The sequence below is a fragment of the Ovis canadensis genome, chromosome X, assembly GCF_042477335.2.
Source record: "Ovis canadensis isolate MfBH-ARS-UI-01 breed Bighorn chromosome X, ARS-UI_OviCan_v2, whole genome shotgun sequence".
In the NCBI taxonomy this organism is placed as follows: Eukaryota; Metazoa; Chordata; class Mammalia; order Artiodactyla; family Bovidae; genus Ovis; species Ovis canadensis.
This window is the reverse complement of record NC_091727.1, coordinates 36,902,777-36,928,663: the sequence shown is the minus strand read 5'-3', so window position 1 is coordinate 36,928,663 and position 25,887 is coordinate 36,902,777. Positions and strand designations below refer to the sequence as shown.

General features: G+C 38.3%; 1 protein-coding gene across 1 annotated transcript in view; it reads right to left on the bottom strand.

The window, feature by feature from the left end:
• Positions 1-25,887, bottom strand: part of CFAP47 (cilia and flagella associated protein 47) — a 507,952-nt gene that overhangs the window by 226,445 nt on the left and 255,620 nt on the right. Inside the window, exons 40-42 of the mRNA XM_070291173.1 lie at positions 18,689-18,775; positions 6,152-6,222; positions 4,747-4,892 (exon numbers count right to left, since the gene is read on the bottom strand). Of these exons, the coding sequence (XP_070147274.1) occupies positions 4,747-4,892; positions 6,152-6,222; positions 18,689-18,775 (304 nt within the window). The remainder of the gene's footprint in view (positions 1-4,746; positions 4,893-6,151; positions 6,223-18,688; positions 18,776-25,887) is intronic.

Genomic DNA, 25,887 nt, shown 5'->3' with positions numbered 1-25,887 from the left:
TCTGGAGATCTAAGGCACAGCAGAGTAATTATAGTCAACAATAGTATATGATAAACTTCAAAGTTGCTAAGATAATAGATCTTAATTGTTCTCAACAAAAAAAGAAACAAAATGACGTGATAAATGCATTAGCAAACATGACTGTAACAGGGCTTTCCTGGTGGTTCAGATGGTAAGAAGTCTGTTTGCAATGCAGGAGACCTGGGTTCAACCCCTGGGTCAGGAAGATCCCCTGGAGAAGGAAATGGCAACCCACTCCAGTACTCTTTCCTGGAGAATTTCATGGACAGAGGAGCCTGGGAGGCTACAGTCCATGGGGTCACAAAGAATCGGACACAATTGGTCCTTCACCAGAACATGACAGCAGTAATCATATTGCCACATATAAGTGTATCAAACCAACACAGTACACATCTCAAAATTATACAGTGTTATCTATTAATTCTATCTCAATTAAAAAAGGATGAGAGGGTCCACAAAATTAACATGGATTTGGGAAAACAGGAATTACTGTTTCCTCATATTCTACATGTCACTTGAAGTGCAGTCCCCTGGAGCTAACATTTTGGTACCCCAGAGGTATGTGGAATCTTTACAGAATAACTGGTTATATCATTGATAAGGAACCTAGAGGATATCTCCCTAAATAAATAACTACCACTGGGCACAAAATTCTCATTTTCAGATTTTCTTTTTTTTTTTTTTTCTAAAAAGGCTGTAGTGCTTAATGTATGCTGATGGTTTCACAGTAACAGGGGAAGCAGGGTAGGTGAGGTCAGAGGGAGTCTTGTAGTATGGAGGGGCTCAAGCTCTGTCCATCTTTGTGAACATTTACCACTTTGGTGGGCTCCCCTGGTAGCTCAGTTGGGAAAGAATCGCCTGCAATGCAGGAGACCCAGTTCAATTCCTGGGTTGGGAAGATGCCCTGGCAAAGGGATAGGCTACCTATTCCAGTATTCTTGTGCTTCCCTGGTAGCTCAGCTGGTAAATAATCTACCTGGAATGCGGGAGACCTGGGTTCAATCCCTGGGTTGGAAAGATCTTCTGGAGAAGGGAAAGGCTACCCACTCCAGTATTATGGCCTGGAGAATTCCATGGAATGTATAGTCCATGGGGTCGCGAAGAGTCAGACATGACTGAATGACTTTCACTTTCACCTCTTTGTTGGAGACTTCAAAGTTCACCTAACCTGCCCCTAAATGGCCAGCAGAAATCCTGTGGTTCATAAATGTTCCAAAGTGTTTACGGGCCAATTGGGATTTCACTTTCTCTCTGTTTCCCAGGGAACAAGTCATGGCGTTGGCCTGTGGGGAGGGGTGTAGTTACCAAAAGAAAGAACTAAAATGCAGTTGTAACAAATCAAATGAAAAATCAAAGGGCAAATAAATTGTAGCTTGCTGTTAAAAATCATAGAAAATAGAAAAAAACATTAGCAAATTATACTCAGTCCCTCCAGCTATAAAAATAACTTTCATAAAACTGAAGTTAGTTTGCCTAAATGCAAAATTACATAAAGATTTTAGCATAATAGAATGTTTTTACCTTGCTAGCAAAGGCAAGATAAGCAAAATCAATATTGTTATCAGTATTATTTAAGTCTATACATTAATTATGATTGAAAAAGTTGTACACTGATTGGATTAATTACATATACATAATAGAGACTGCCAGCTTAATTTCTGCATTAGCAGAGACAGAGAGGCTGAGGGAAAATGAAACAAGTGACAGTGCAAAGTCATGTGAGGGGTTCCACTTATTTATGCAAATCTAAGGGAGATGGCCAGAGTGACATGCAATACATTTAACAACTGGATGGCACAGCCTGAGAGTAAGCTGCTATAAACCACACATCAACAAGAAGGCCTTGTGTGGTCTTCTACCTGGCAGCAGGCAACCTTGCCCTCTCAACTTCTGATCTGATGTGGCAGGGCTGATGCTCTCTTTGGTGTGGGGGCCCTGGGGTAGGACAGGACCAACTTGCATTGCATAAGCTGTTCAGGGATGTTGACTGCTATTTCCTCAAGCCAGCAAGGCAAGGATTTTGGTTTCGATTGTTTTGACCAAATTTTATAGACAGAAAAAGGACAGTGAAAGATTAGAAGATAAATACCCAGAGGGAGGAGGATTCTGGCTTGGTTCAACAAAAAAGGCTCATGTGTTGGTAGAAAAGGGCTGGTCAGGTCACCGAAAGTAGATACAAATGGAATGTACTTTTAACCCAGGCACTGTGTCAAGGATCCCTGGCTGATTCCCCCGCCTCTCTCATAAGGATGATCCCAGCAATGCTGGGTGGTTTCCAACGAAGGAACCCAGTTCTACTGCTGAAACCCAGCAGCTGTTCACACAGGCACCACTGTGCAGACAGAGTGCCATGGGTGTAGCAACACATGGCTTTATTCTGTACAGTGTCTGTCTGCTCTGTGTGGGGGTCTGTCTACCTCTCCTCTCAGAAAGTGCACTTCCTCAGGGACTGGGTCATGATTCTGCTCCAGTTTCCTCATTCATCTGTCCCTGACCACACATGAGAGAAATCTCTTTGGATTTCTAGCAGTTAAGAGCATGAATTTTTAGGCTTCTGTAGGTTTTCTCCTAACTGAGGAATTTCTATGAACACTGATGGAAGTTTTGCAAAACTGTTTTTCTGTTCAAACAACTATTAACAAGTCATTTCATTTTATTTGAAAGTTTGAAAGGAACAGCCAAAATGAAACAAATGGCTGATCCTTGGTAGCAGTTTTAGTAGAAACATTTCTGTTTTACATACGGAAAGCTATCACACTGGGGCCTAATTACATCATAGTTTTCAACATAGTTCTTAATGGCAAGGCAGTTATCACACATTTAATAAGAAAAGCAGCTAACTAGGTGGACTTGGGTGTTTGATTATCTATTTAAGTATATAATTACATTTTTCAATATAATTAGCAATAAAATTGAACATGTAAATTAATAGATGTATTTCTCCACTTAAGCGATTGCAATTCAATGCAATACTTTAGATTAGGGGCATTATTTCTCAACTGATAGCAATATACGTTTATTATTGTTTTTCTTAATATTCTTTCTGATAAGAACAAAATATATGTAATAAAAGGACTGTTTTAAACAGATGTCAAATTCAGTATACTTATATTTTGATTAATTTACATAAAATTTATGGAAGTAAATATTAATATTCAAATAGTCCAATTCAAAGAATAATGGGAGCTCCCCAGCAGTCCAGAGAAACAGGCCCAGGTTCAATTCCCGATCAGGGAACTAAGATCCCGCAAGCTGCACAGTATGGTCAAAAAAGCTAAAAACTGATAGTAAAAAACAAAACAAAACAAAATCAAACTCTTACCAGGCTATTGAGAATTAAACCTAGCATTTTTATAGGGCTATATTATCAAGTGATATTGAAAAGGGATTATGAAATATTTTATTGAACTACTGGCCACATCAGAGTTATTATTTAATAAATTTTTATATAGATGAATTCAGTTAAATCAAAGTTTAAAGGAAATGAAAAACAAAATTTAGCATTAATATTAAATAGCATTTTTTTCTTCCTAAATGGTAATTTAGGAAAATTAAACTATTCTTTACATCTTTAAGAGGTTATACTATTTTTCAGGTATAAATGATACTACAAGCAACAGGTCAATATAACACCTCTTTCCAGTTACCATTATTTCATTGCCTATGAATTCAATATAGTACATATGTGTGTGTTTGTATTAGTCGCTCAGTTGTGTCTGACTCTTTGTGACCCCATGGACTATAGCCTGCCAGACTCCTCTGTCCATGGAATTCTCCAGGCAAGAACTGAAGTGGGTTGCCATTCCCATCTCCAGGGGATCTTCTGGATCCAGGGATGGAACCCAGGTCTCCCGCATTGCAGACAGATTCTTTACCATCCACATTTGGGGCTATCTCCTGGGAGTTATCAATTCCCTTCTCAGATCAACACATGGTAGGAGATAATGCCATAAAACTTTTCCTCTAAAGCCTGTCTTCTTTCTTTCTCTCTGTCTCTCTTTCCTTTCTCCCACCCTTCTCTCCCTCTCTCTGTCTCTCTCCTTCCCTGGCTTTAGAGAAGCAAGATGCATGGTTCCTAGAACCATGAAATTAACTCTGCCAAAATTTGAGAGAGCTTAGAAGCAGCTCCTTCCTCAACTGAGCTTTCAAGGAGAACAAAGCACTGGCTGATCCCTTGATTAAAGACTTGACAGACCTAAAACAGAGGACCCATCCAGGTTACATCTGGATCTCTGACCCCTGGAAAATGTGATATAACTAACACAGGCTGTTTTAAGCCTAGCAGTGTTTGGTCACTTGTTATGCAACTATACATAGCTGATAGAGAAGGCCCAGAAGGTTAGGTGGGCCTCCGCTCTCTTCCCATGGGACTTTCTTATCCAGTCCTTACAAAATTTACAGACAACTAGTATAACTCTTTTTACTTTCATGCATTGGAGAAGGAAATGGCAACCCACTCCAGTGTTCTTGCCTGGAGAATCCCAGGGACGGGGGAGCCTGGTAGGCTGCCGTCTATGGGGTCGCACAGTCGGACACGACTGAAGCAACTTAGCAGCAGCAGCAGTATAACTCTTTGCTTATTCTTGAGGATAAGCTCTTTGTTTAGCAACCAGGGGATTAACATTGTTATCTGCATTCCTAGAGTCTTCAGCTGCCCTCAAGTTGCCTGCATCCCATTAAAGCGCCAGCCCTTAATGAAAGCACCCACCCCATTTCCATCCTCACCTTTCTGTTACTGAGGATGATGACACAGTAGCGTGTGTGCATGCCAAATGGGAGGAAGAAGAGCTCCAGGCTTGAAGTCCCTTTTGCTGCCAGGTGAAGAGTATGTGCCGAGCAAAAGAACTCTTTGATGAAATTGGACTTAATTGCTGCCAAAACATGAAATAGGGCTTATTTACATATTTTGCAAGTGCTGTTCAAATAAAGCAGCTGTTTCAATTAGTGATTACAGTTTGGGGATGAATTTTAAAAATGTTCAAAGCATTAGCACACAAAAGTAGATGACATATTTGTTAATATAAGTATGGGGGACCCCAGTTCAAGCTTAACATAATAAAAATGTGTAATAATGACCTTCTATTAAAGATCCTTAAAAAACAAAGGGAACTTGACTAGTATTTAAAATTAGCCTGGATATACACAGAAACATAAACAGCAAAGAGGACATTCCAGAATCTGGACTATGTAATGATTCAAATTATAGGATGTAACAAACAAACTGGAAGTAAAGGCCTGTATGTATATATGTATATCTATTTGTTGTTGTTATTAGTTTTTAAAACATATCCACAAAGCCCTCAATATTGCTTTGAATGTGGAGACATAGTGGCCCAGTCTTGGTGACTTGATCCTAACGGAGAGTATACTAGATTGCAGCAGAATCAAGCCATGTGACTTCTGACACTAGGTCAGAAAATGTAATACAACTTCTTCTTAATTATCTATCTTTCCTGGTTCACTTGCTTTCAGAACCAAGCTGTCATTCTATGAAGAAACTTAGGCCACATAGAGAGGTCACATCAGAACAGCATCCAGAACAAATAGTCCCACTCACAATCTGACTACAACTGCCTGACAGACCCCCGAGCAAGAGTCACCTAGATGAGACCAGTGACCTCCGAGGTGTGAGAGATAATAATATAATGCATTCTTGTTTAATATCAGTACATTTGGGGTGGTTTGTTCTGTAGCTAGAGAGCACCACAACAGCCCCGTATCCATTTTTCTATCCACATTATCTAAATTTATAGTGAGTCGTTTCATAAAACACAGTAAATCTGTCATCTCCTTAACATTTTAAACATGGTGATACCTGTCACTCCAATTGGTTTAAACAGTTCAGAATAAGCCAAAAGAAACATAAAGGTCATTTATTGAAATACATTTAAAGTACAGGTGAGGAAACTAAGACTCAGCAGTAAAAAGCAAGATGTGAACAGTTTTCCAAAGGGTCATGAGCAGAAAAAGCTAAGGACCAACACCTTGGGCTCCCATGTGGCCAGCAAGCCTTAGGGCTTGCTTCTCTGTCTATAGTTGTGACCACTATTTATTGTATATTTCATTTCATATTATGCTCAGTATATAAAAATAAGACATGAAAACAAATATTTGTAATTGTAGCACTCACAGGTTTTTAAGGCATTTGGGTCCTGGGGATGGCCCTCAGCAAAATCACATCCACTGCTATTCACAGTAGCACTGTCATAAGGAAATAGGAAAACAACATCAATGACACTCAAAAGTAATACTCCATATTTTAATTCAATCTTAAACTTCCTTAAAAATCATGGCGACCTACAACATGATACGTGAAAACCACAAATGTATTTCATGGATCATTTTTATCTTTATAAAGTTTTATAAACATTAAAAATAAGAAAAATGTGAAAAGGAAACTATCATCCATATTTTCACCTCTGCTTTTAAAAAATTAATTATTTATTTTAATTGGAGGCTAATTACTTTACAATACTGTAGCTCACCACTGTTTTTTTTTATGGTAAAAAACAATTTCCTTTTGCTTACAAATACTGTAGAGAAGTAAACATATAATAATAATAAAAACTCAAATCCTAATATTTCAAACTGGGTGGTCTCAACTAAGGACTACATAGGTAGTCTCTCCAAAAATGGTTCTAGAACTTGAAAAAAATTATCTTCTCTAAGCTAACTGCATATTGCTTCTTTCTCATACAGGTAGGAGGAGACTTGGACAGCTGTTTAATCTCGTGTTGTATTTCTACAAATTAATTAGTAAATCACAGCCTGATGCAGGTGCCTCCCTTGCAAGTTTCCATGTCTTCCAAAACCCATCAATTTCCTCCAATCTGCTCCTCTTAGTATCCACGATTATTTTGCTGTTAATTAGTGTCTGGGCTCTAAGATATTGTTTGCTTGATTTTTTTCTGAGAATACAAATACCTCATATTTTCTCACCTTACCAGGTGATTTATATTAATTTTAAGCTGTAAAAAAATAAAAATAAAAAATTATATACTATTTCTAAGGAATGTTCTTCCAACCATATCCATTCCTTTTTACTCTCCTCTTTCACTTTCATCAAGAGGCTCTTTAGTTCCTCTTCACTTTCTGCCATAAGAGTGGTATCATCTGCATATCTGAGGTTATTGATATTTCTCCTGGCAATCTTGATTCCAGCTTGTGCTTCTTCCAGACCAGCGTTTCTCATGATGTACTCTGCATATAAGTGAAATAAGCAGGGTGACAATATACAGCCTTGATGTACTCCTTTTCCTATTTGGAACCAGTCTGTTGTTCCATGTCCAGTTCTAACTGTTGCTTCCTGACCTGCATATAGGTTTCTCAAGAGGCAGGTCAGGTGGTCTGGTATTCCCATCTCTTTCAAAATTTTCCACAGTTTGTTGTGATCCACACAGCCAAAGGCTTTGGCATAGTCAGTAAAGCAGAAATAGATGTTTTTCTGGAACTCTCTTGCTTTTTCCATGATCCAGCAGATGTTGGCAATTTGATCTCTGGTTCCTCTGCCTTTTCTAAATCCAGCTTGAACATCTGGAAGTTCATGGTTCACATATTGCTGAAGCCTGGCTTGGAGAATTTTAAGCATTACTTTACAAGTGTGTGAGATGAGTGCAATTGTGCAGTAGTTTGAGCATTCTTTGGCATTGCCTTTCTTTGGGATTGGAATGAAAACTGACCTTTTCCAGTCCTGTGGCTACTGCTGAGTTTTCCACATTTGCTGGCATATTGAATGAAGCACTTCCACAGCATCATCTTTCAGGATTTGAAATAGCTCAACTGGAATTCCATCACCTCCACTAGCTTTGTTCGTAGTGATGCTTCCTAAGGCCCACTCAACTTCACATTCCAGGATGTCTGGCTCTAGGTAAGTGATCACACCATCGTGATCATCTGGGTTGTGAAGATCTTTTCTGTACAGTTCTTCTGTGTATTCTTGTCACCTCTTCTTAATATCTTCTGTTTCTGTTAGGTCCATACCATTTTTGTCCTTTATTGAGCCCATCTTTGCATGAAATGTTCCCTTGGTATCTCTAATTTTCTTGAAGAGATCTCTAGTCTTTCCCATTCTACTGTTTCCCTCTATTTCTTTGCACTGATTGCTGAGGAAGGCTTTCTTATTTCTCCTTGCTATTCTTTGGAACTCTGCATTCAAATGGGTATATCTTTCCTTTTTTCCTTTGCTTTTCACTTCCCTTCATTTCACAGCTGTTTGTAAGGCCTCCTCAGACAGCCATCTTGCTTTTTTGCATTTCTTTTTCTTGGGGATGTGCCGGGAGCCAGTGTGAGGAATCCCACCCATGGCAAAGGTCATGAGGAAGGAAGCCCGAAAAAAATGCAAAGCCGTAATCTGGCTTCAGGGGTTCCCCCTGAGTTTTCCTGAACATCTACCCCCCAAAACCAGAGTCAGCCTGATTTTACTGTACTATGCTTTTCCACTCTTCTGACACTCTCTGGAAAAAGTTAACTTAGGGCTTCAGTCTTCTGCATTTGAAAGGAATGCTTCAGCTCAAACCCCCTCTGATGGCTCTCTAACAGGTTCCCTGGGACTTTTTGCAGTTTGTGAATTGCTTACAGCCCCCCAACCATGAGAGGCACAAAGCTTAAAGCATCTTAAAGATACAGAGCCTTTTCTAAAGAGCTAAAAATCATATTGGTGATGAGTTTTCACTGTTGACTCAGTGACTGCTGCCAGGCCTCCATATTCTTTATCTTTTAGGCACCTGAAGGATATTAATCAATGTAATCAGGATATAGAAAAAGGTATATAGTAGTTTTGATGTTAGCAACACTAGACTTTTGAGTTAATTACTTTTCTCTTTATAAATCACTGTACTCCTTTTACTTGTTATAATTGTTGTATCCTTGCTATGTAAGAATGTAACTTTATTTAGTGCTTTCTGAGAGTGGCACCGGACTTTGGGAAGAACAACATTTTTAAGACAAATAAGTCTTCTGGTTGACAAACCCTTATCAGAAAAGGGCCATAAAATGTTAATTGACGGCCTTCTGGCCAGAAGATGATGTAAATCACCTAAGACTTGTGTATACAACTAAGTATGCAGAGAAAAAGCCTGGTCTTGATAAGAGTCAAGGCTGCTGACGCTACATAATTTTATATTATCCATTGATCTCTATGTACAAAAAAAGGTATAAAAGGCCTTTCTGGACAATAGAGGATGGGCCAGTCACTGGACTGGTTTCCCCCATGGCTTACTCTATTTTCTGGCTGAATCCCCATCTGGAGCGAGGCAGCTCACCAAGTCTACTTACTTGCCCTGGCTTTTAAGTTCTGTGAGAGAGAGAGAGCCCAAGGCACAGCACTCTCCAATATTCAAATGGGCGCCAGTGGCCCAACATAGATGGTGCAAATCTCTTATCCTGAGATTTTATTGGCTTTCCTCATAAACCAAGTTATTCAGCCTCTTTTCTCCACTAAATTTTCCTACTACACTATTTCTTCCTAATCTAATCTTATAGTTCTAAATAAATAAGCTTTCCTCGCCTACGCCATTCACCCTTCGAATTTCCCTGGATCCACTGGGGCTAGACCCTGGCAGGGATGGTCTTGATTCCTGTTTCCTGTACAACGTCATGAACATTTAATACTTTTATGTAATTTGAGCACGTGATAGATACCTGAAGGCTGATAGACATAGTGGATAGATATTTTAGCATTTATAACAAAGAGTGGAAAGAACTATTAAAAAAATGCTTATTTCTCAATGTACCACTACAACACCATCTCTTTGCTAATAGAGTTCTGGGTAGAATGTCTGATTAAAATCCTTAGATAATCTACAAACCTCATTTTGTTCAATACTTGCAATCACTAGCCCTTCAGTCATGTGTGTGTGTGTGTGTGTGTGTCTTTTTCCCATAGTGAATAGAAAAGCAGAGCAATTTGGGCTTCATCTCCTTTTTCTTTTCTTTACCTATTTTGTTGGAGAACAGCTAATGATAGTGCCTTTTGAACAAATCAAAGAGCTGCCTTATCCACAATGAAGAGTCTCAAAACCAGAAAAATTGAGTTACCTGTATTATTTATAATAAAAATAGATAAAATATTTTACAGACCTAAGAATTTGATGGACTTGCTTGTAAAGCTGATAATTATCATGACTAATTGAGACATAAGAAAATAATTTAATAAAATAATCTGGCTAAGGAAAATTCTATCTTACCTGATCAATGATAGTGTGGATGACAATAAACTGTGGAAAATTCTGAGAGAGATGGGAATACCAGACCACCTGACCTGCCTCTTGAGAAATTTGTATGTGGGTCACGAAGCAACACTTAGAACTGGACATGGAACAACAGACTGGTTCCAAATAGGAAAAGGAGTACGTCAAGGCTGTATATTGTCACCCTGCTTATTAAATGGAGAGTACATCATGAGAAACACTGGGCTGGAGGAAGCACAAGATGGAATCAAGATTGCTAGGAGAAATATCAATAACCTGATATGCAGATAACACCACTCTTATGGCAGAAAGTGAAGAAGAACTAAAGAGCCTCTTGATGAAAGTGAAAGAGGAGAGTGAAAAAGTTGGCTTAAAGCTCAACATTCAGAAAACTAAGATCATGGCATCTGGTCCCATCATTTAATGGCAAATAGATGGGGAAACAGTGGAAAGAGTGGCAGACTTTATTTTGGGTGGCTCCAAATCAGTGCAGGTGGTGATTGCAGCCATGAAATTAAAAGACACTTACTCCTTGGAAGAAAAGTTATGACCAACCTAGACAGCATATTAAAAAGCAGAGACATTACTTTGCCAACAAACGTCCATCTAGTCAAGGCTATGGTTTTTCCAGTAGTCATGTATGGATGTGAGAGTTGGACTGTGAAGAAAGCTGAGCACCTAAGAATTGATGCTTTTGACCTGTGTTGTTGGAGAAGACTCTTGAGAGTCCCTTGGACTGCAAGGAGATCCAACCAGTCCATCCTAAAGGAGATCAGTCCTGAAGGACAGATGTTGAAGCTGAAAGTCCAAAACTTTGGCCACCTGATGGAAAGAGCTGACTCATTTGAAAAGACCCTGATGCTGGGAAAGATTGAGGGCAGGAGGAGAAGGGGATGACAGGATGAGATGGTTGGATGGCATCACCAAATCAATGGACATGAGTTTGGGTGAACTCCTGGAGTTGGTGATGGACAGGGAAGCCTGGCATGCTGCAATTCATGGGATCGCAAAGAGTTGGACACGACTGAGCAACTGAACTGAAGTGCATTTTCTTGACCCTAGAAATGTGGTGATAAACCCACTTTGATTATAGAACGAGTATCTTTCACACTTCGAAACAGAAGAGAAACCACTCAGTTACACTTTTGTTAATCCCTATACCTTAATCCACACTATAATTTTCCTAGATACTCGTTGATTATGTAGTTATGGAAGAGGAAGCCTTGTTCTTAAGGAAAAAAAAGCATCAAAAGAGGCCAAAATTATACAAAACACTGTAGATCAAGTAACGGAATATTTTCTGCTAATTTAGTAATGGGTCAAAATCAGGGTGTGGAACCTATTAATACTTATGAGGTGGAAAGGGATGGCACACTATTTTCCTCTGCAATAGTGGTATATAGCTCTTTTCAAGCTCAAATAATCAAAATAATATTGAACTGCTTCTAGTCAGTGAAAGTCACTCAGTCGTGTCTGAGTCTTTGGGACCCCATGGACTATACAGTCCATGGAATTCTCTAGGCCAGAATACTGGAGTGAGTAGCCTTTCTTTTCTCCAGGGGATCTTCCCAACCCAGGGATTGAACCCAGGTCTCCCACATTGCAAGCGGATTCATTACCACCTGAGCTACAAGGGAGTCAAAGCATGAATAAATCAGCTCCAAGAATGACTTCCTTCTCAAGTTTCTCCAGCAGGGAAGGAAGATCTTTGTTATAATCATTCATACTTCTGGGCTGGCATTCAGGGCTATATCCAAATCAAGCAGCAAATTCTCTGGTTCAAGTCTAGTTTTTATGAATCACATGAAGGAATATAAGAGAATCAATTTTTAGATTCATTCCATCCTCCATGTGTCCAGGAGTTGATCAAAATCAGGTCCCATGGCCATCTGGCGGGGGGGGGGGGGGGCAGTTAAAATAGAATGTTTGATGTTTTTTGTACAACTTTGGCTCCTGAACAGCTGAGAAGTCTCTAAAATGAGGGGTGTTAATGTGTCATACAAAGAGAGTGATCTGTGAATTAAAATGGGGAAAAAATTCCACCATTATGTCCACTGACTTAATAGCAACTGAAATGAAATCACGTAGTATCAGCTGTACACAAGTATCTTTACATCACATTTCACTTCTTGTGCATATATTTAGCTATTATTTATTTTTACTGCTGCTTTCAAAGTGTGGTAGTTATCTCTACCAGTAGATGTTACTATGCATTGTGTTAATGAAGTATATATTTTAATATACTACATGTTTTAAACATTTTGATACAGTACTCTACTAGACTATTACTTTCCTCTGTGCTATGGACTGAACTGTGTCACCCTTAAATTCTATGTTGAAGTCTTAATTCTCAAAATTAAGAGATATTTGGAGATAGGGCATGTGGGCCTGCTCAGTCACCTCAGGAGTGTTCAATTCTTTGCGACCCTATGGACTGTAGCCCACCAGGCTCCTCTGTCCATGGGATTCTCCAGGCAAGAAGAGTAGAGTGGGTTGCCATGCCCTTCTCCAGGGGATATTCCTGACCCAGGGATCGAACCCATGTTTCCTGTGTCTCCTGCATTTCAGATGGATTCTTAACTACTGAGCCACTAGGGAAGCCCCAGATAGGGCATATTGTAAGGTAAATTAAGGTTAAATGAGGCCATAAGGATAAGACTCTAATAAAGAATTAGCATCCTTATTAGAAGAGAGACCAGCGAGCTCACTCTCTCTCTCTCTCCATGTGTGCACAAAGAAGAGGACATGTGAGCACCCAGTGAGATGGCTGATGCCTATAAGCCAAAAGAAGAAGCCTCAGAGTGAAACTTAACTTGCTGGCACCTTGGACTTTCCAGTCTCCAGGACTGTAAGAAATAAATTTCTGTTGTTTAAGCCACCCATTCTGTGGTATTTTGTTATGGTAGCCCAAGGAGATTAAGACATTCTATAATCCTTGTTATTTATGTGTTTGTAAAAACACTATTTTTTGAAATAGAATAGGCTTCATTAGACTGCCAAAGAGCATTAAAACATTAAAACCAAGTATGAATCCCTAATCTAGAGCAAGAGGATCATGGCCAGTTGTCACTCTTAGTATATACATCTGGCTTTTGATTCACTCTACTTTCCCTACAGACTTGGTGAAGTCTGTTACTAATTATTCAGTGTAGTAGAATGAAATATTTTAAAATCATGGTTCTCCGAAACCCAGCTTTTGGGGGGGGGGGGGGTGGTCGGGTTTGGGCAAGAATCAGGACGCAGAAAGATATCTCTACCAGGACCTACTTTCATTTGGGTGGCTATTCTGGGCCTAACTCTTCTAGGAACAAGGATGAATGATGAAATCCCTAAGTTCACAGAGTATGCAGTCTGCCATGCAAAGTAACTCTATAAGAAATAAGTACAAAGTAAAATGGTAAACACTTCAACACCTCTTCAACTTGAACTCACACTTTCCTATGCTAAATCTGTCATCCATATTTATAACCATATGCCTTGTAATTCTGGGATTTCCTGGTGGCTTCTCCTCACCTGACTGTCCCCTACTCCCCCAAAGCTTCTGCTATTCCCTCTTCCCATGATCCTTCTACACTTGTAGGAGAGTTCTCCCCTTGTTCCAGATTCTGGCCATCAGATTGTACTATTATTTCAGATCCCAGTCTGTACATGATAAAGGAGAACATGGTGTATGCATGGAAAAAAAGTTACTAGGACCTCATTTTTCTTCAACAGTGTCTTCTCTTCCACATAAACCACAAAAATATCTACATATTGATATTCCTTGCCAATCAGCTCATAGAACATATGCACACACACTACTGAATGCATTCTGCCCTATACAACTGTCTCCATTTGGGTGGATTTTTTTTTTTCTTCTTTTCTGCTTGATGGCTGGCAACTTTACGGCCAGATCTGTGACTTATTTATCCCAATATTTCTCCAGTACTAAGAAAAATGCTTGAGGTGCCACTTAGTAAAAATCTATTGAGTGATAAATAATTCAACACTGCTGGAAAAAATAGCAAGTCATATCACTGAAGGAAATTATTTACAAAGTGCTCCTTTCTGAGCACTGCTGATCTATCACTCAATTTTAAAGTATGACTAAAATCAGTCCCCTGTCCTGATTCTTTCTGATAATCCTTGGGATTTAATTAGAATAAAAACTTCTTAACTGCTCTTACTTGTGCTCATGGATCATGTTCCCATAAAGCAAAATATGTGATGAATATAGTTTCCTCGTGCATGTGGTTTCCAATGTGTTGTTTTATATGTATCCATTGCTTAAGAAGGGCTTCCCTGGTGGCTTAGATGGTAAAGCGTCTGCCTGCAATGCAGGAGACCTGGGTTCAATCCCAGGGTTGGAAAGATCCCCTGGAGAAGGAAATGGCAACCCACTCTAGTACTCTTGCCTGGAAAATCCCATGGATGGAGGAGCCTGGTAGGCTAAAGAAGAGCAGTTTACAGAAACATTTTTTAAAAAATTTTAATAGGAAATCTTTTTTTTAATGCCACCTGAAAGATAATTTCAGTACTTTATGTCTCATTTCAGAAGAGATTATTTATCATGTGTGGAGACATTAACTGAAGCGACTCTGAAGAGGAGCATCCATTAGTATGTGCTAGGTCATGCTATAGTTAACAACCCCACATCTCACTGGATTAACACAATAGTTTACTTCTTGCTCACAATACGTATCTATTCTAGGTGGAGAGGATACACTCAGAGTTCCTTGGTGAAGGAGGCCTCCATTCCTAAATGTGCCTTTCTAATAAATGTAGCAGGGAATGGGAACAGGAAAAATTATTCACTGGGTCTTAAAGCTACCACTTGGAAAAACAGTCAGCACTTCTCCTCATATGCCATTGGCCAATTATGTGTTCATGCAGAATTTTAACATTAGTGGGGAAATGCAGTGTGTGCACTAAAAGAGGAAAAACAAGGATATTTGTAAGGAGCTCCAAGAAAAAAAATCTAGTTAGCTTATGGAGATTTTTAAATACTTTGTTTGTTCTCTTAATGTATATAACATATATAACATAAGAGTTAAACAATAAAAGTGTATTTAAAAATCCCCATAAGCTAATTGGGTTATAAGACCTAGAGACCAGGCCACAGAACAAGCCATCAGGACCCCAGAAGGAGCTACAGCAATGCTTCTAATAAATCTGTTCTGAATTGTCAGAAAAGCAGCCTCTTTGGTGAACTTGAGATGATTTGATCACAACTCAATGTATGAATTAGGAGCTCAGTTGTCCATATCAGTGCTGAAATGACATACCAAAGACCAGCCCTTTTCCTTGAGAAACTGTGTGACTTTAGCCTTTGTAAGTCTCGTCCTTGCTTGTGGTTTGGGAGACAGTCTTTACAGAGATGCACAGGAGTAAATATGCAGTCCTTTAAACTAGCAGCTCGAATTTCTTCTTTGAGAGCTAATATGCCGAAGCCTGACTATGCTTTCCCTGACCCAGTGCTCAATGTTACTGCATCTTTATGTTTCTTTTCTCACAGGAAGATTTGAAAGATGAATTAAGACAGTAGAGTGTCATAAAAACAAATGGAAGAGCCTATATGGGAAATAATGATCAATAAAGTTTGAGACTGTGGTAGACACACTTCTTAAGTGATACTTCAGGCTGAGCTGGGAATTGTTTTGGATGAGTATTTCCAAAGTTTCCTTCCTTTTCAAAATTAACTTATAAATGCTTTCATACTTGTTCAATTTTGCTTTTGATTTGAGAAGCATAACATAAAAAAGATATCTTTACCTGTAGCTTGAGAATCGATAGCTTCAATAATTCTGGAATGTTAGGTCTAACTAAAACCATTTCAGAACATTGTATGAAAAAATCATGGTAAAATTTGGATACCGAATTTCCAAACTGTGTTTCAAATTATGAAGGTGGACTCACTTTTTCTCTTCATTAAAAGGATCTAACTTTGAGTTACTTCTGCTCACAGATATCTATAGCATTTCTTTGAGAATTGCTTACAGTTTAATTAGAATACTATAGATACTTCAAAAAATGAAGATCATGGCATCTGGTCCCATCACTGCATGGCAAATAGATGGGGAAACAATGGAAACAGTGAGATACTTTGGTGTCTTGGGCTTCAAAATCACTGAAGATGGTGACTGCAGCAATGAAATTAAAAGACACTTGCTCCTCGGAGGAAAAGTTATGATCAACCTAGACAGCATATTAAAAAGCAGAGACATTACTTTGCAACAAAGGTCCATCTAGCCAAAGCGGTTTTTCCAGTAGTCATGTATGGATGTGAGAGTTGGACCATAAAGAAAGCTGAGTGCCAAAGAATTGGTGCTTTCAAACTGTGGCGTTAGAGAAGACTCTTAAAACTCCTCTGGACTGCAAGGGGATCAAACCAGTCCATCATAAAGGAAATCTGTCCTGAGTATTCATTGGAAGGACTGATGCTGAAGCTGAAGCTTCAATAGTTTGGCCACTGATGCAAAGAAATGACTCATTTGAAAAGACCGTGATGCTGGGAAAGATTGAAGGCAGGAGGAGAAGGGGACGACAGAGGATGAGATGGTTAGATGGCATCATCAACTCTACAGACATGAGTGTGAGCAAGCTCCGGGAGTTGGTGATGTATAGGGAAGCCTGGAGTGCTGCAGTCCATGGGGTCACAAAGAGTTGGACATGATTGAGTGACTGAAATGAACGGAACTGATATTATTCACAATTAACGTGAAGAAACTGTTTCAAAGCCATTCAGGCAAAATCTGTGACCACAAAGCAACTTCTTGATCAAGAAACAAGGGATTGAAAAAAATTTCAGGAAAATTGTTTACTGAAGTTTTTTAAGCATTTAAAAGTAGCATTCCATCTACAAAGAAATTAACATAAATGCCGACAATAATCTATTCCTACGATATTTATAGTGTTGCCTTAGAGATCAATGGATTAATTCATATTTTATTGTTCACTAAAGCAAAATGTCCCCTGGAGAAGGAAATGACAACCCATTCCAATGTTCTTGCCTGGGAAATCCCATAGACAGAGAAGTCTGGCAGGCTACAGTACATGGGGTCACAAAGAGTTGTATACAACTGAGCAACTAAAACAACAAAGCAAAATGATAAAGGAAGACTTTGAATGCCTTAGTTAAGCATGAAATTAGCATCCAATGAAACAAATTGTCAAACAAAAATGTTTTCTACTTATCTATTTTTCTCACAGAATATAAATCAATGGAAAAAATCAAATATCTTATAATAAATGCAATATTTATCATCTTCCAAAACGATTGGCTGTAATAGAATTCACTTTGGAAAGAAACTATTCATTTTAATCTTAGTAAGATCTGTACAATCATTTTAATGATTCTGATGACTTTAACACTGGAATTCCTATGATATCAACATTGCCAAATCCTTGCCACTGGGAATGTTTTTGCATCTAAAAGGATGACACTGATGCTGCCAAGCACTACACAGAGACAATGGTATAAAATAAACTAACAACACCATAGTAAAGATCAACATACAAATGCACTTCTATAATAGAAACCTACATTTTTTTTTCTCCCTGGCTTTCTTCAACCTTTATAACATTGTTTTATACTACTTCACTTTAAATAGTTATTCTATAGTTTAAAGCCAATGAGACATATAAGGCAATCTAACTTTTAAAAATGTCTGCTTCTCTACTGAGAAGTCAAAGTTCCTTTCTAAACTAAATACAGACTTTATAACATGAATCAAAGAAGCTTAAATACAGTCAATCTTCACGATCCACCAGTCCCAAATTTGCAAATTCATCTTCTCACTAAAACCGATTAGGAACCCCAAAGTCACTACCCTTGGTACTTTTCCAACTGTTCGTGGGCATGTGCAGAGTGCTGGAAAATTCCAGCAGCTGATCGCACAAGTTCCCAGCTGAGGTCAAACAAGTGACACTAGGCTTTTTTGTTTCTGCTCTCCAGCTTAGATGAGCAAAGGATGGAGACATGGGGGGGGGGGGGGGCAGTACAGAAGTGCAAGCTGCTCTAGCTCTGAGGTGGGAGGACAGGGTTTAAAACCCTCTCTGGCACCTGTCAGTGGGACTGCCTCAGGCAAGTCATTTAACACTTCTGAACTTTATTTTCTCCTTGTAAAATAAAGAAAGTAGAATCTGCCAGGTTGGGTTGTTTTTAAGATTTATAATTACAATATATATGGTTATAGAGATTTCTCCTCAGAGGAATGATGCAATGCTCACTAACTGTTTGTGGCAATTTTATATACCATAAGTACCATGAATAATGGGGATCCATTGCATTTAATAAAGTGCATATGTATTCAATTTTCATGTCCATAAACCTAGTAATACATATAGAGAATAACAGTGTGAATAATATAAATACTATATATAATATAATATAAATATTTCAAATAAATGAAAACTACTGCGTAATTATGTAACAAATTTACTTGAATGCTAATTTCTCAAATTTTTTCCTGAGATAATCAAGAGCATATACAGAAATTTACCGGTGGTTCAAGAAGTCAACAGATTCTTCATATTCAGTTAATTGGGATGACAAAGAGATAAATGTTGAGGATTCCACCAGAATGACACTAAAATACATGAAAAAAGGATTATTTTTAATTCTACTGTAACAAAACTCAGATGACCACAAAATATTCTTCCTTTAAATCATTTCCATTTATCATAAAATATAATTAGAATCAGAATAAATTACAGTTCAAACAGTCCATGTGCTCTCATTCAGTAACTCAAAACATGTTAGAAATAAAAGATGTTGAATGGAAACAGGTAAAAAAATGATATTTTTATATGTAAAGTCAACACTGAATTCTCATAACAAGGAAATGTAGAGCAAAAATGACCAACCAAATTATATTCCAAAAAGAAAGAGGAAATTATACATTGACCTTAATACACTGTCAGAGTTATACACATTTAATAATTTCTAATCTAGACTTTGATGAGATGGCTGGATGGCATCATGGACTCGATGGACGTGAGTCTGAGTGAACTCCGGGAGATGGTGATGGACAGGGAGGCCTGGTGTGCTGTGATTCATGGGGTCGCAAAGAGTCGGACATGACTGAGCGATTGAACTGAACTGAACTGAATCTGGACTTCCCAGATGGCTCAGTGGTAAAGAATCTGCCTGCCAATGCAGGAGATGCAGGTTTGATCCCAGGTCAGGAAAATGCCCTGAAGTAGGGAATGGCAACCCACTCTGGTATTCTTCCCTGGGAAATCCCTTGGACAGAGTAGCCTGGTGGGCTACAGTCCATGGTCACAAAAGAGTTGAACACAACTTAGTAACTAAACAAAAACAAAAATCTTATGTCTGGAAGAGAGAAATATTTCTCTCAGGAGTGGATAAAAAGGTCATTCCTTCAAGAAACAGTTATGGAGACCCAATTACATGTTAGGTGTAGGTCTAAGTCCTGGAAAGTACAAACATGAATATGCTGTCTTCCAAGTCTAGGTTAAATAGATGGGGGAACAATGGAAACAGTGAGAGACTTTATCTTTGGGGGCTCCAAAATCACTGTAGATGGTGACTGCAGCCATGAAATTAAAAGACTCTTGCTCCTTGGAAGAAAAGCTATGACCAACCTACACAGCATATTAGAAAGCAGAGACATTACTTTGCCAACAAAGGTTGGTTTAGTTCAGGATATGGTTTTTCCAGTAGTCATGTATGCATGTGAGAGCTGGACTATAAAGAAAGCTAAGAGCAGAAGAATTGATGCTTTTGAACTGTGGTGTTGGAGAAGACTCTTGAGAGTCCTTTGGACTGCAAGGAGATCCAACCAGTTCATCCTAAGGGAAATCAGTCCTGAATATTCACTGGAAGGACTGATGCTGAAGCTGAAACTCCAATACTTTGGCCACCTGATGTGAAGAACTGACTCAACTGAAAAGACCCTGATGCTGGGAAAGATTGAAGGCAGGAGGAGAAGGGGATGACAGAGGATGAGATGGTTGGATGGCATCACGAATGCAATAGACATGAGTTTGAGTAGGCTCTGGGAGTTGGTGATGGACAGGGAGACCTGGCATGCTGCAGTCCATGGGGTCGCAAAGAGTCAGACACGACTGAGTGACTGAACTGACTGAAGCCTTAGGTTGCCCACAATGTAGTGGAGAATAGTGCAGAAATGATACCCTAGTGGTAGGGTAAAGATTTCATGAAGAGTCATGTCAGAAATGCCTAATTCCTCTGCAGAGTTGAACTGAATCTGTACAATATTGTTAAGAACAGATTTATCTAAACTTAATTTGTTAACAGAAATCTTCTTTATTATATAACAGTTATTAAGATCTCACAATATTAGCTTGATAGTGGAAAATAGATCAGTAATAAAATCAATCAAATATTTTAGTCTAAAAATACACACACATTCATGAACACGCATACACAAACTAAAATGCAATACATTTATATATCTTAATGTTTGAATGTTGGTATCAGTTTTTGTCTTTTTGGTTTAACTTGTTATTTCTGATGCCTTCATATAAGGGTTGTAAAGGATTTTATAAATATTAAATACTAAAAAGTTTTAAATAAGACAAAATTAACTGTAAAAAAATGTAAACTATGAATGATGAAAGTTATGTATTGAACTGGAAGAATTGCTTATATAAATTTACAGTTAAGCAAATGTAAGAATAAATCCTCTCCAGAGAGCAATTTATATTTAAAGTTATGCACTAAATTCTCATTTAAATTTCATAAAATTATGAGGCAGAAAACATTTATAACATTTCTTTATATTTCTATAAATCCATGGTGAATCATTGGGCAATTTATTTTGGTAATAATTTGTTCTGGCTAAAAATTAATCACAGGCATATTAGTATTTGACACACAAATAAAAAAGACTAAACCAATATAATAAATATTAGATTTTTCACATACTATACATGTTCCATTTTGAGATAAACCAGCATTCTGTATGCTTCTGTTTAAAAAGTCCCTGCTTAATTACAATGAACATACTTTTCTCAAAATACATATATTAACTTTAAAAATGAAATATAAACTGCCATTAACAGAGAAATAGATCCTGTTTGATTACTGCAGTTTCTAAATCAGTGGTCCTAACATTTCAATGTGCATTATTATCATCTGGAGTGCTTGTTCAAAATGCAGATTCCCAAGCTTCTATTTGTATGAATTCTGAGTTAGTAAGTCTGGCATGGGCTCCATTGAACTCTTCAGATATTTTTTAAGTAGCCTGTCTATGAGTTAAACTCTGATCACTCTTGAATTATACCAGTAGTGCTTTAAATATTAATGTACAAATAAATATTCTGGAGATGTTGTTCAATATAGATTCTGATTCAATTGCATTAGAGTGGGCCTGAGATTCCGGTTTTCTAATAAGCTCCCAGGTGATGGTGATTTTGCTGACTCAGAGATCACATTGTGAGAGGCATGAGTCCAATCTAAAACAAAACAAAACAAAACAAAAAAAACCCCATATTTTAAATAATAAAACCAGGCCACTAGGAAAACAAAAGCAGGGAATGGTTTAGAATAACCATTTTCACACCTATATAAAACCACTAAAAACACTGGAAAAATTTGTCCGAATTAACTTTCTCAGAATTGCAGCAAACTAAATAAAAGCTTGCAGCAATCTGAATGGTGTTTACACAAGAAAAGTTTCCAGGGACTTCCCTGGCGCTCCAGTGCTTAAGAATCCACCTGCTAATGCAAAAGACACAGGTTCAATCCCTGGTCCTCAAAGATTCCACATTCCAGGGAACAACTAAGCCTGAGAGTCACAACTACTGAGCCTACATGCTTCAACTACTGAAGCCTGTGTGCCTAGAGCCTGTGCTCCTCAACAAGAGAAGCCACCACAATGAGCAGCCTGTGCACCGCAACTAGAGAGTAGCCTCCACTTGCCGCAAGTAGAGAACACACGCATGCAGTAATGAAGACAAAGCAAAAAGAAAAAAAATAAAAAGCTTCCAAACCTTGGTAAGAACAGTAGGGTTTGCAGCCTTGTAATTTTTATGTTGTAACACCCCTCCTCCTCTCCATAGCTCTGCAGTAGCCTTGAAATCGAACTGCCTTGCAACCAAGGTAGCTGTAAAAAATGCTCAGGCTTGCTGCCACAGGAAGGAATAGACTGAGGCTGGAACTCTTCAAAAAGAAGTCCCATCCCTCATCATTGTTACCGTGCAATCTGTCTCAAAGCTCCCAAGAAGAACTCAATATGCACTGTGTTGCTTTAATTCAAGCAACTGACTCAAAGGAAAACAACTATTCCTAGGATGTTTGTTGAAAAAAATCAGTACCAATTATGCCTGAGGCTGCCACAGCAATTGGATCAAGTAAGAGCCTGAGAAAACATAAAAGGAAGATCTGGAGACAAGATGCCCATAGGAGAAATTGCAACAGCTCAGTAGAGTCCCAAAACATGTCAAGGACCTTCAGTTCAGTCACCTGTTGTTCAGTCACAAGGACCTGTTGTTCAGTCACCAAGTCATGTCAAACTCTTCGTGATTCCACGGACTACAACATGTCAGGCTTCCCTGTCCTTCACCTTCACTGTCTCTGGGAGTTTGCCCAAAATCATATCCACTGAATTGGTGATGCCATCTCAACTTCTGTTACCCCCTTGTCCTCTTGCCCTGAATCTTTCCTAGCATCATGGTCTTTTCCAATGAGTCAGCTCTTCTCATCAGGTGGCCAAAGTTCTGGAGCTTCAGTTTCAGCATTAGACCTTCCAATGAATATTCAGGGTTGATTTCATTTAGGATGCACTGGTTTGATCTCCTTGCTGTCCAAGGGACTGTCAACAGTCTTCTCCAGCACCACAATTCAAAAGCATCAATCCTTCGGTGCTCAGCCTTCTTTATGGTCCAACTCTCACATCTATACATGACTACCGGAAAAACTGTAACTTTGACTATTCAGACCTTTGTTGGCAAAGTGATGTCTCTGCTTTTTACTATGCTGTCTAGTTTTGTCATAGTGTTCCTTCTAAGGAGCAAGCATCTTTTAATTTTGTGGCTGCAGTCACTCTCTACAGTGATTTTGGAGCCCAAGAAAATAAAAGCTGTCACTGTTTTCAATTTTCCCCCATCTATTTGCCATGAAGTTCTGGGACTGGATGCCATGATCTTAGTTTTTTTAATGCTGAGTTTTAAGCCAGCTTTTTGACTTTCCATTGTCACACTCATCAAGAGGCTCTTTAGTTCCTCTTCACTTTTTGCCCTCAGAGAGGTATCATCTGCATATCTGAAGTTGGTGATGTTACTCCCAGCAATCTTGATTGCAGCTGATTTATCTAGCCTGGCATATAAGTAAAATAAACAAGGTGAGACTATACAGCCTTGACGTACTCCTTTCCCAATTTGGAACAAGTCCTTTGTTCCATGTCCAGTTCTAACTGTTGCTTCTTGACCTGCATACATATTTCTCAGGAGTCAGGTAAGGTGGTCTGGTATTCCCCTCTCTTTAAGAATTCTACCCAGATTGTTGTTTTGCCACTCTCTTCTCTAGTGACAGAGACAATTATGTCTCACCAAGTACAGAATATCAGTACAGAGAAACTATACAAAAGAACTAATTATAAATTCTGGACTTAGAAAGTACAATACCTGAAGTAAAAAAAGCAGTAGAGAGACTCAACTGCAGGTTTGAAGTGACAAAAGAACCAGTACACTTGAAGATAGGTCAAATAAAATGATTACTTCTAAACAATGGAAAGAAAAAAGAATGAAGACAAATTAACAGAGCCTCAGAGAACCACGGGACACAATCAGACAGCCAAACTTAAGCCTAATCAGAATCCCAAAAGACAAGAGAGAAAAAAAAAAAAAAAGAGGCAGACGGAAAATGTGAAGAAATAAATGAGGAAAACTTTCAAAATTTGATAAAAATATTAATTTACACATCTAAGAAGTACAAAATATTCTGTGAAGGATAAATTCAAGGTGATCCATAACTAGACAGTAAGAGTCAAGTCATTGAGAGGCCAAGACACAGTAAGAAGCAGAAGACAACTGACTCAACACCTATGTTGCTCCTCAATAAGATTAAGAATTAAATTCCCATTTAAAACCTAAAGAACAAAATGCAATGAGATGATGTATACAGCATGCTGAACAATTATCAATAAGGTATACCATATACAGCAAAACTATCCTTCAGAAATTAAGGAGAAATTAAAATATTACCAAATAAAAAAAATGAAAGAATTCATTGTTAACAGACCTATCCTACAAAAAATACTACAAGAATTCCCTTAGGCTAAAGTAAAAGGACACTCAAAATGAATTGTAAACCACATGATGAAATAAAAAGCATACATACAGTTAACTACACAGGCAACTCTATAAAACAAATTATAAATGTACTTTATTTGCAATGTACCCTTTTTGTTGTCCTTTCTGATTTAAAATAAACAGTGTCAGACAATAAATATAAAACTATTTTATGGGCTTATAACTTATAAAGATGTAATGAGTATAACAATAATAGCACTAACAAGACGCTAGGAAAAGGAGATACACTGAAGCAAAATTTCTAAGTTTACAGTAAAATTAAGTTAGTGTCAATATGAATTAGACTGTTTAAATTAACATGCTAATTATAATCTTCAGGATGACTACAGAGAAAAAATTTATAAAACATATAGTAAAAGAAATGAAATTTTTAAAGGCATACTAAACTGTACTGTATCAGAGATTATATTAAGGGTAATGGGATTAACACTCTAATCAAAAGGCAGAGATGGACTAAATGGAAAAAAAAATAGACTAGAAAAAAGACAAACATTGGTTCAAAGTCACAACCAGATTGGGAACAAAAGAAGAATAATAAAATACCATGTAAGCAGTAACAAAAAGAGAACTGGATTGGCTATACTAATAACAGACAAAATAGAACTTAGATCAAACACTGCTCTCAGCATAATAGCATGAGAGCTCCATGGATCACTTTCCAGAAAAATGAGTTCAAATATAGAAACCAGAGGTGGGAGGGGGGTTCATGTTTGGGAACGCATGAAAGAATTAAAGATTTTAAAATTAAAAATAAAATAAAATAAACTCTCTGGAAATGATCTTAAAGGGATACAGCCAATAAAAAAAAAAACTATTCAATAGTAATTACTAAATTCAGTAAGCAAAGATGTAGGACTTCCCTCCATGGTAACGAAGTCCAGTGGTCCAGTGGTAAAGAATCTACCTGCTAATGCAGGGGACACGAGTTCAATCCCTTGTCTAGGAAGATTCCACATGCCACTGGGCAACTAAGTCCCTGCATCACAACTACTGAAGCTGACATGCCCTAGAGCCCATGCTCTGCAACAAGAGAAGCCACTGCAATAAGAAGCCCACACACCACAACAAGAGAGCAGCCCCCACTCACTGCAACTAGAGAAAGCCCACACAACAAAGCAACGAAGACCCAGCACAGGCAAAAATAATAAATCAATCAATAAAAAAGAGAAGATGTAGTCTGTGGCATTTGAACCAAGACTACTCACTCCCTCCTTCTTCCCCACCCAATTAAGAAAGAAACTCTACTCCAGACTAGTACAGCTAGGGACAGAGGACACATTAGTTTCCTAGCTCCCAGGTGGAGAACCATCTTTCTGAGAGATGTATGACATTAACATTTCTTATCCTGCCCCAAGTACATGTTGCTGAGGCTATGTTCAGGCAAATGCAGCTGAGAGGAGCC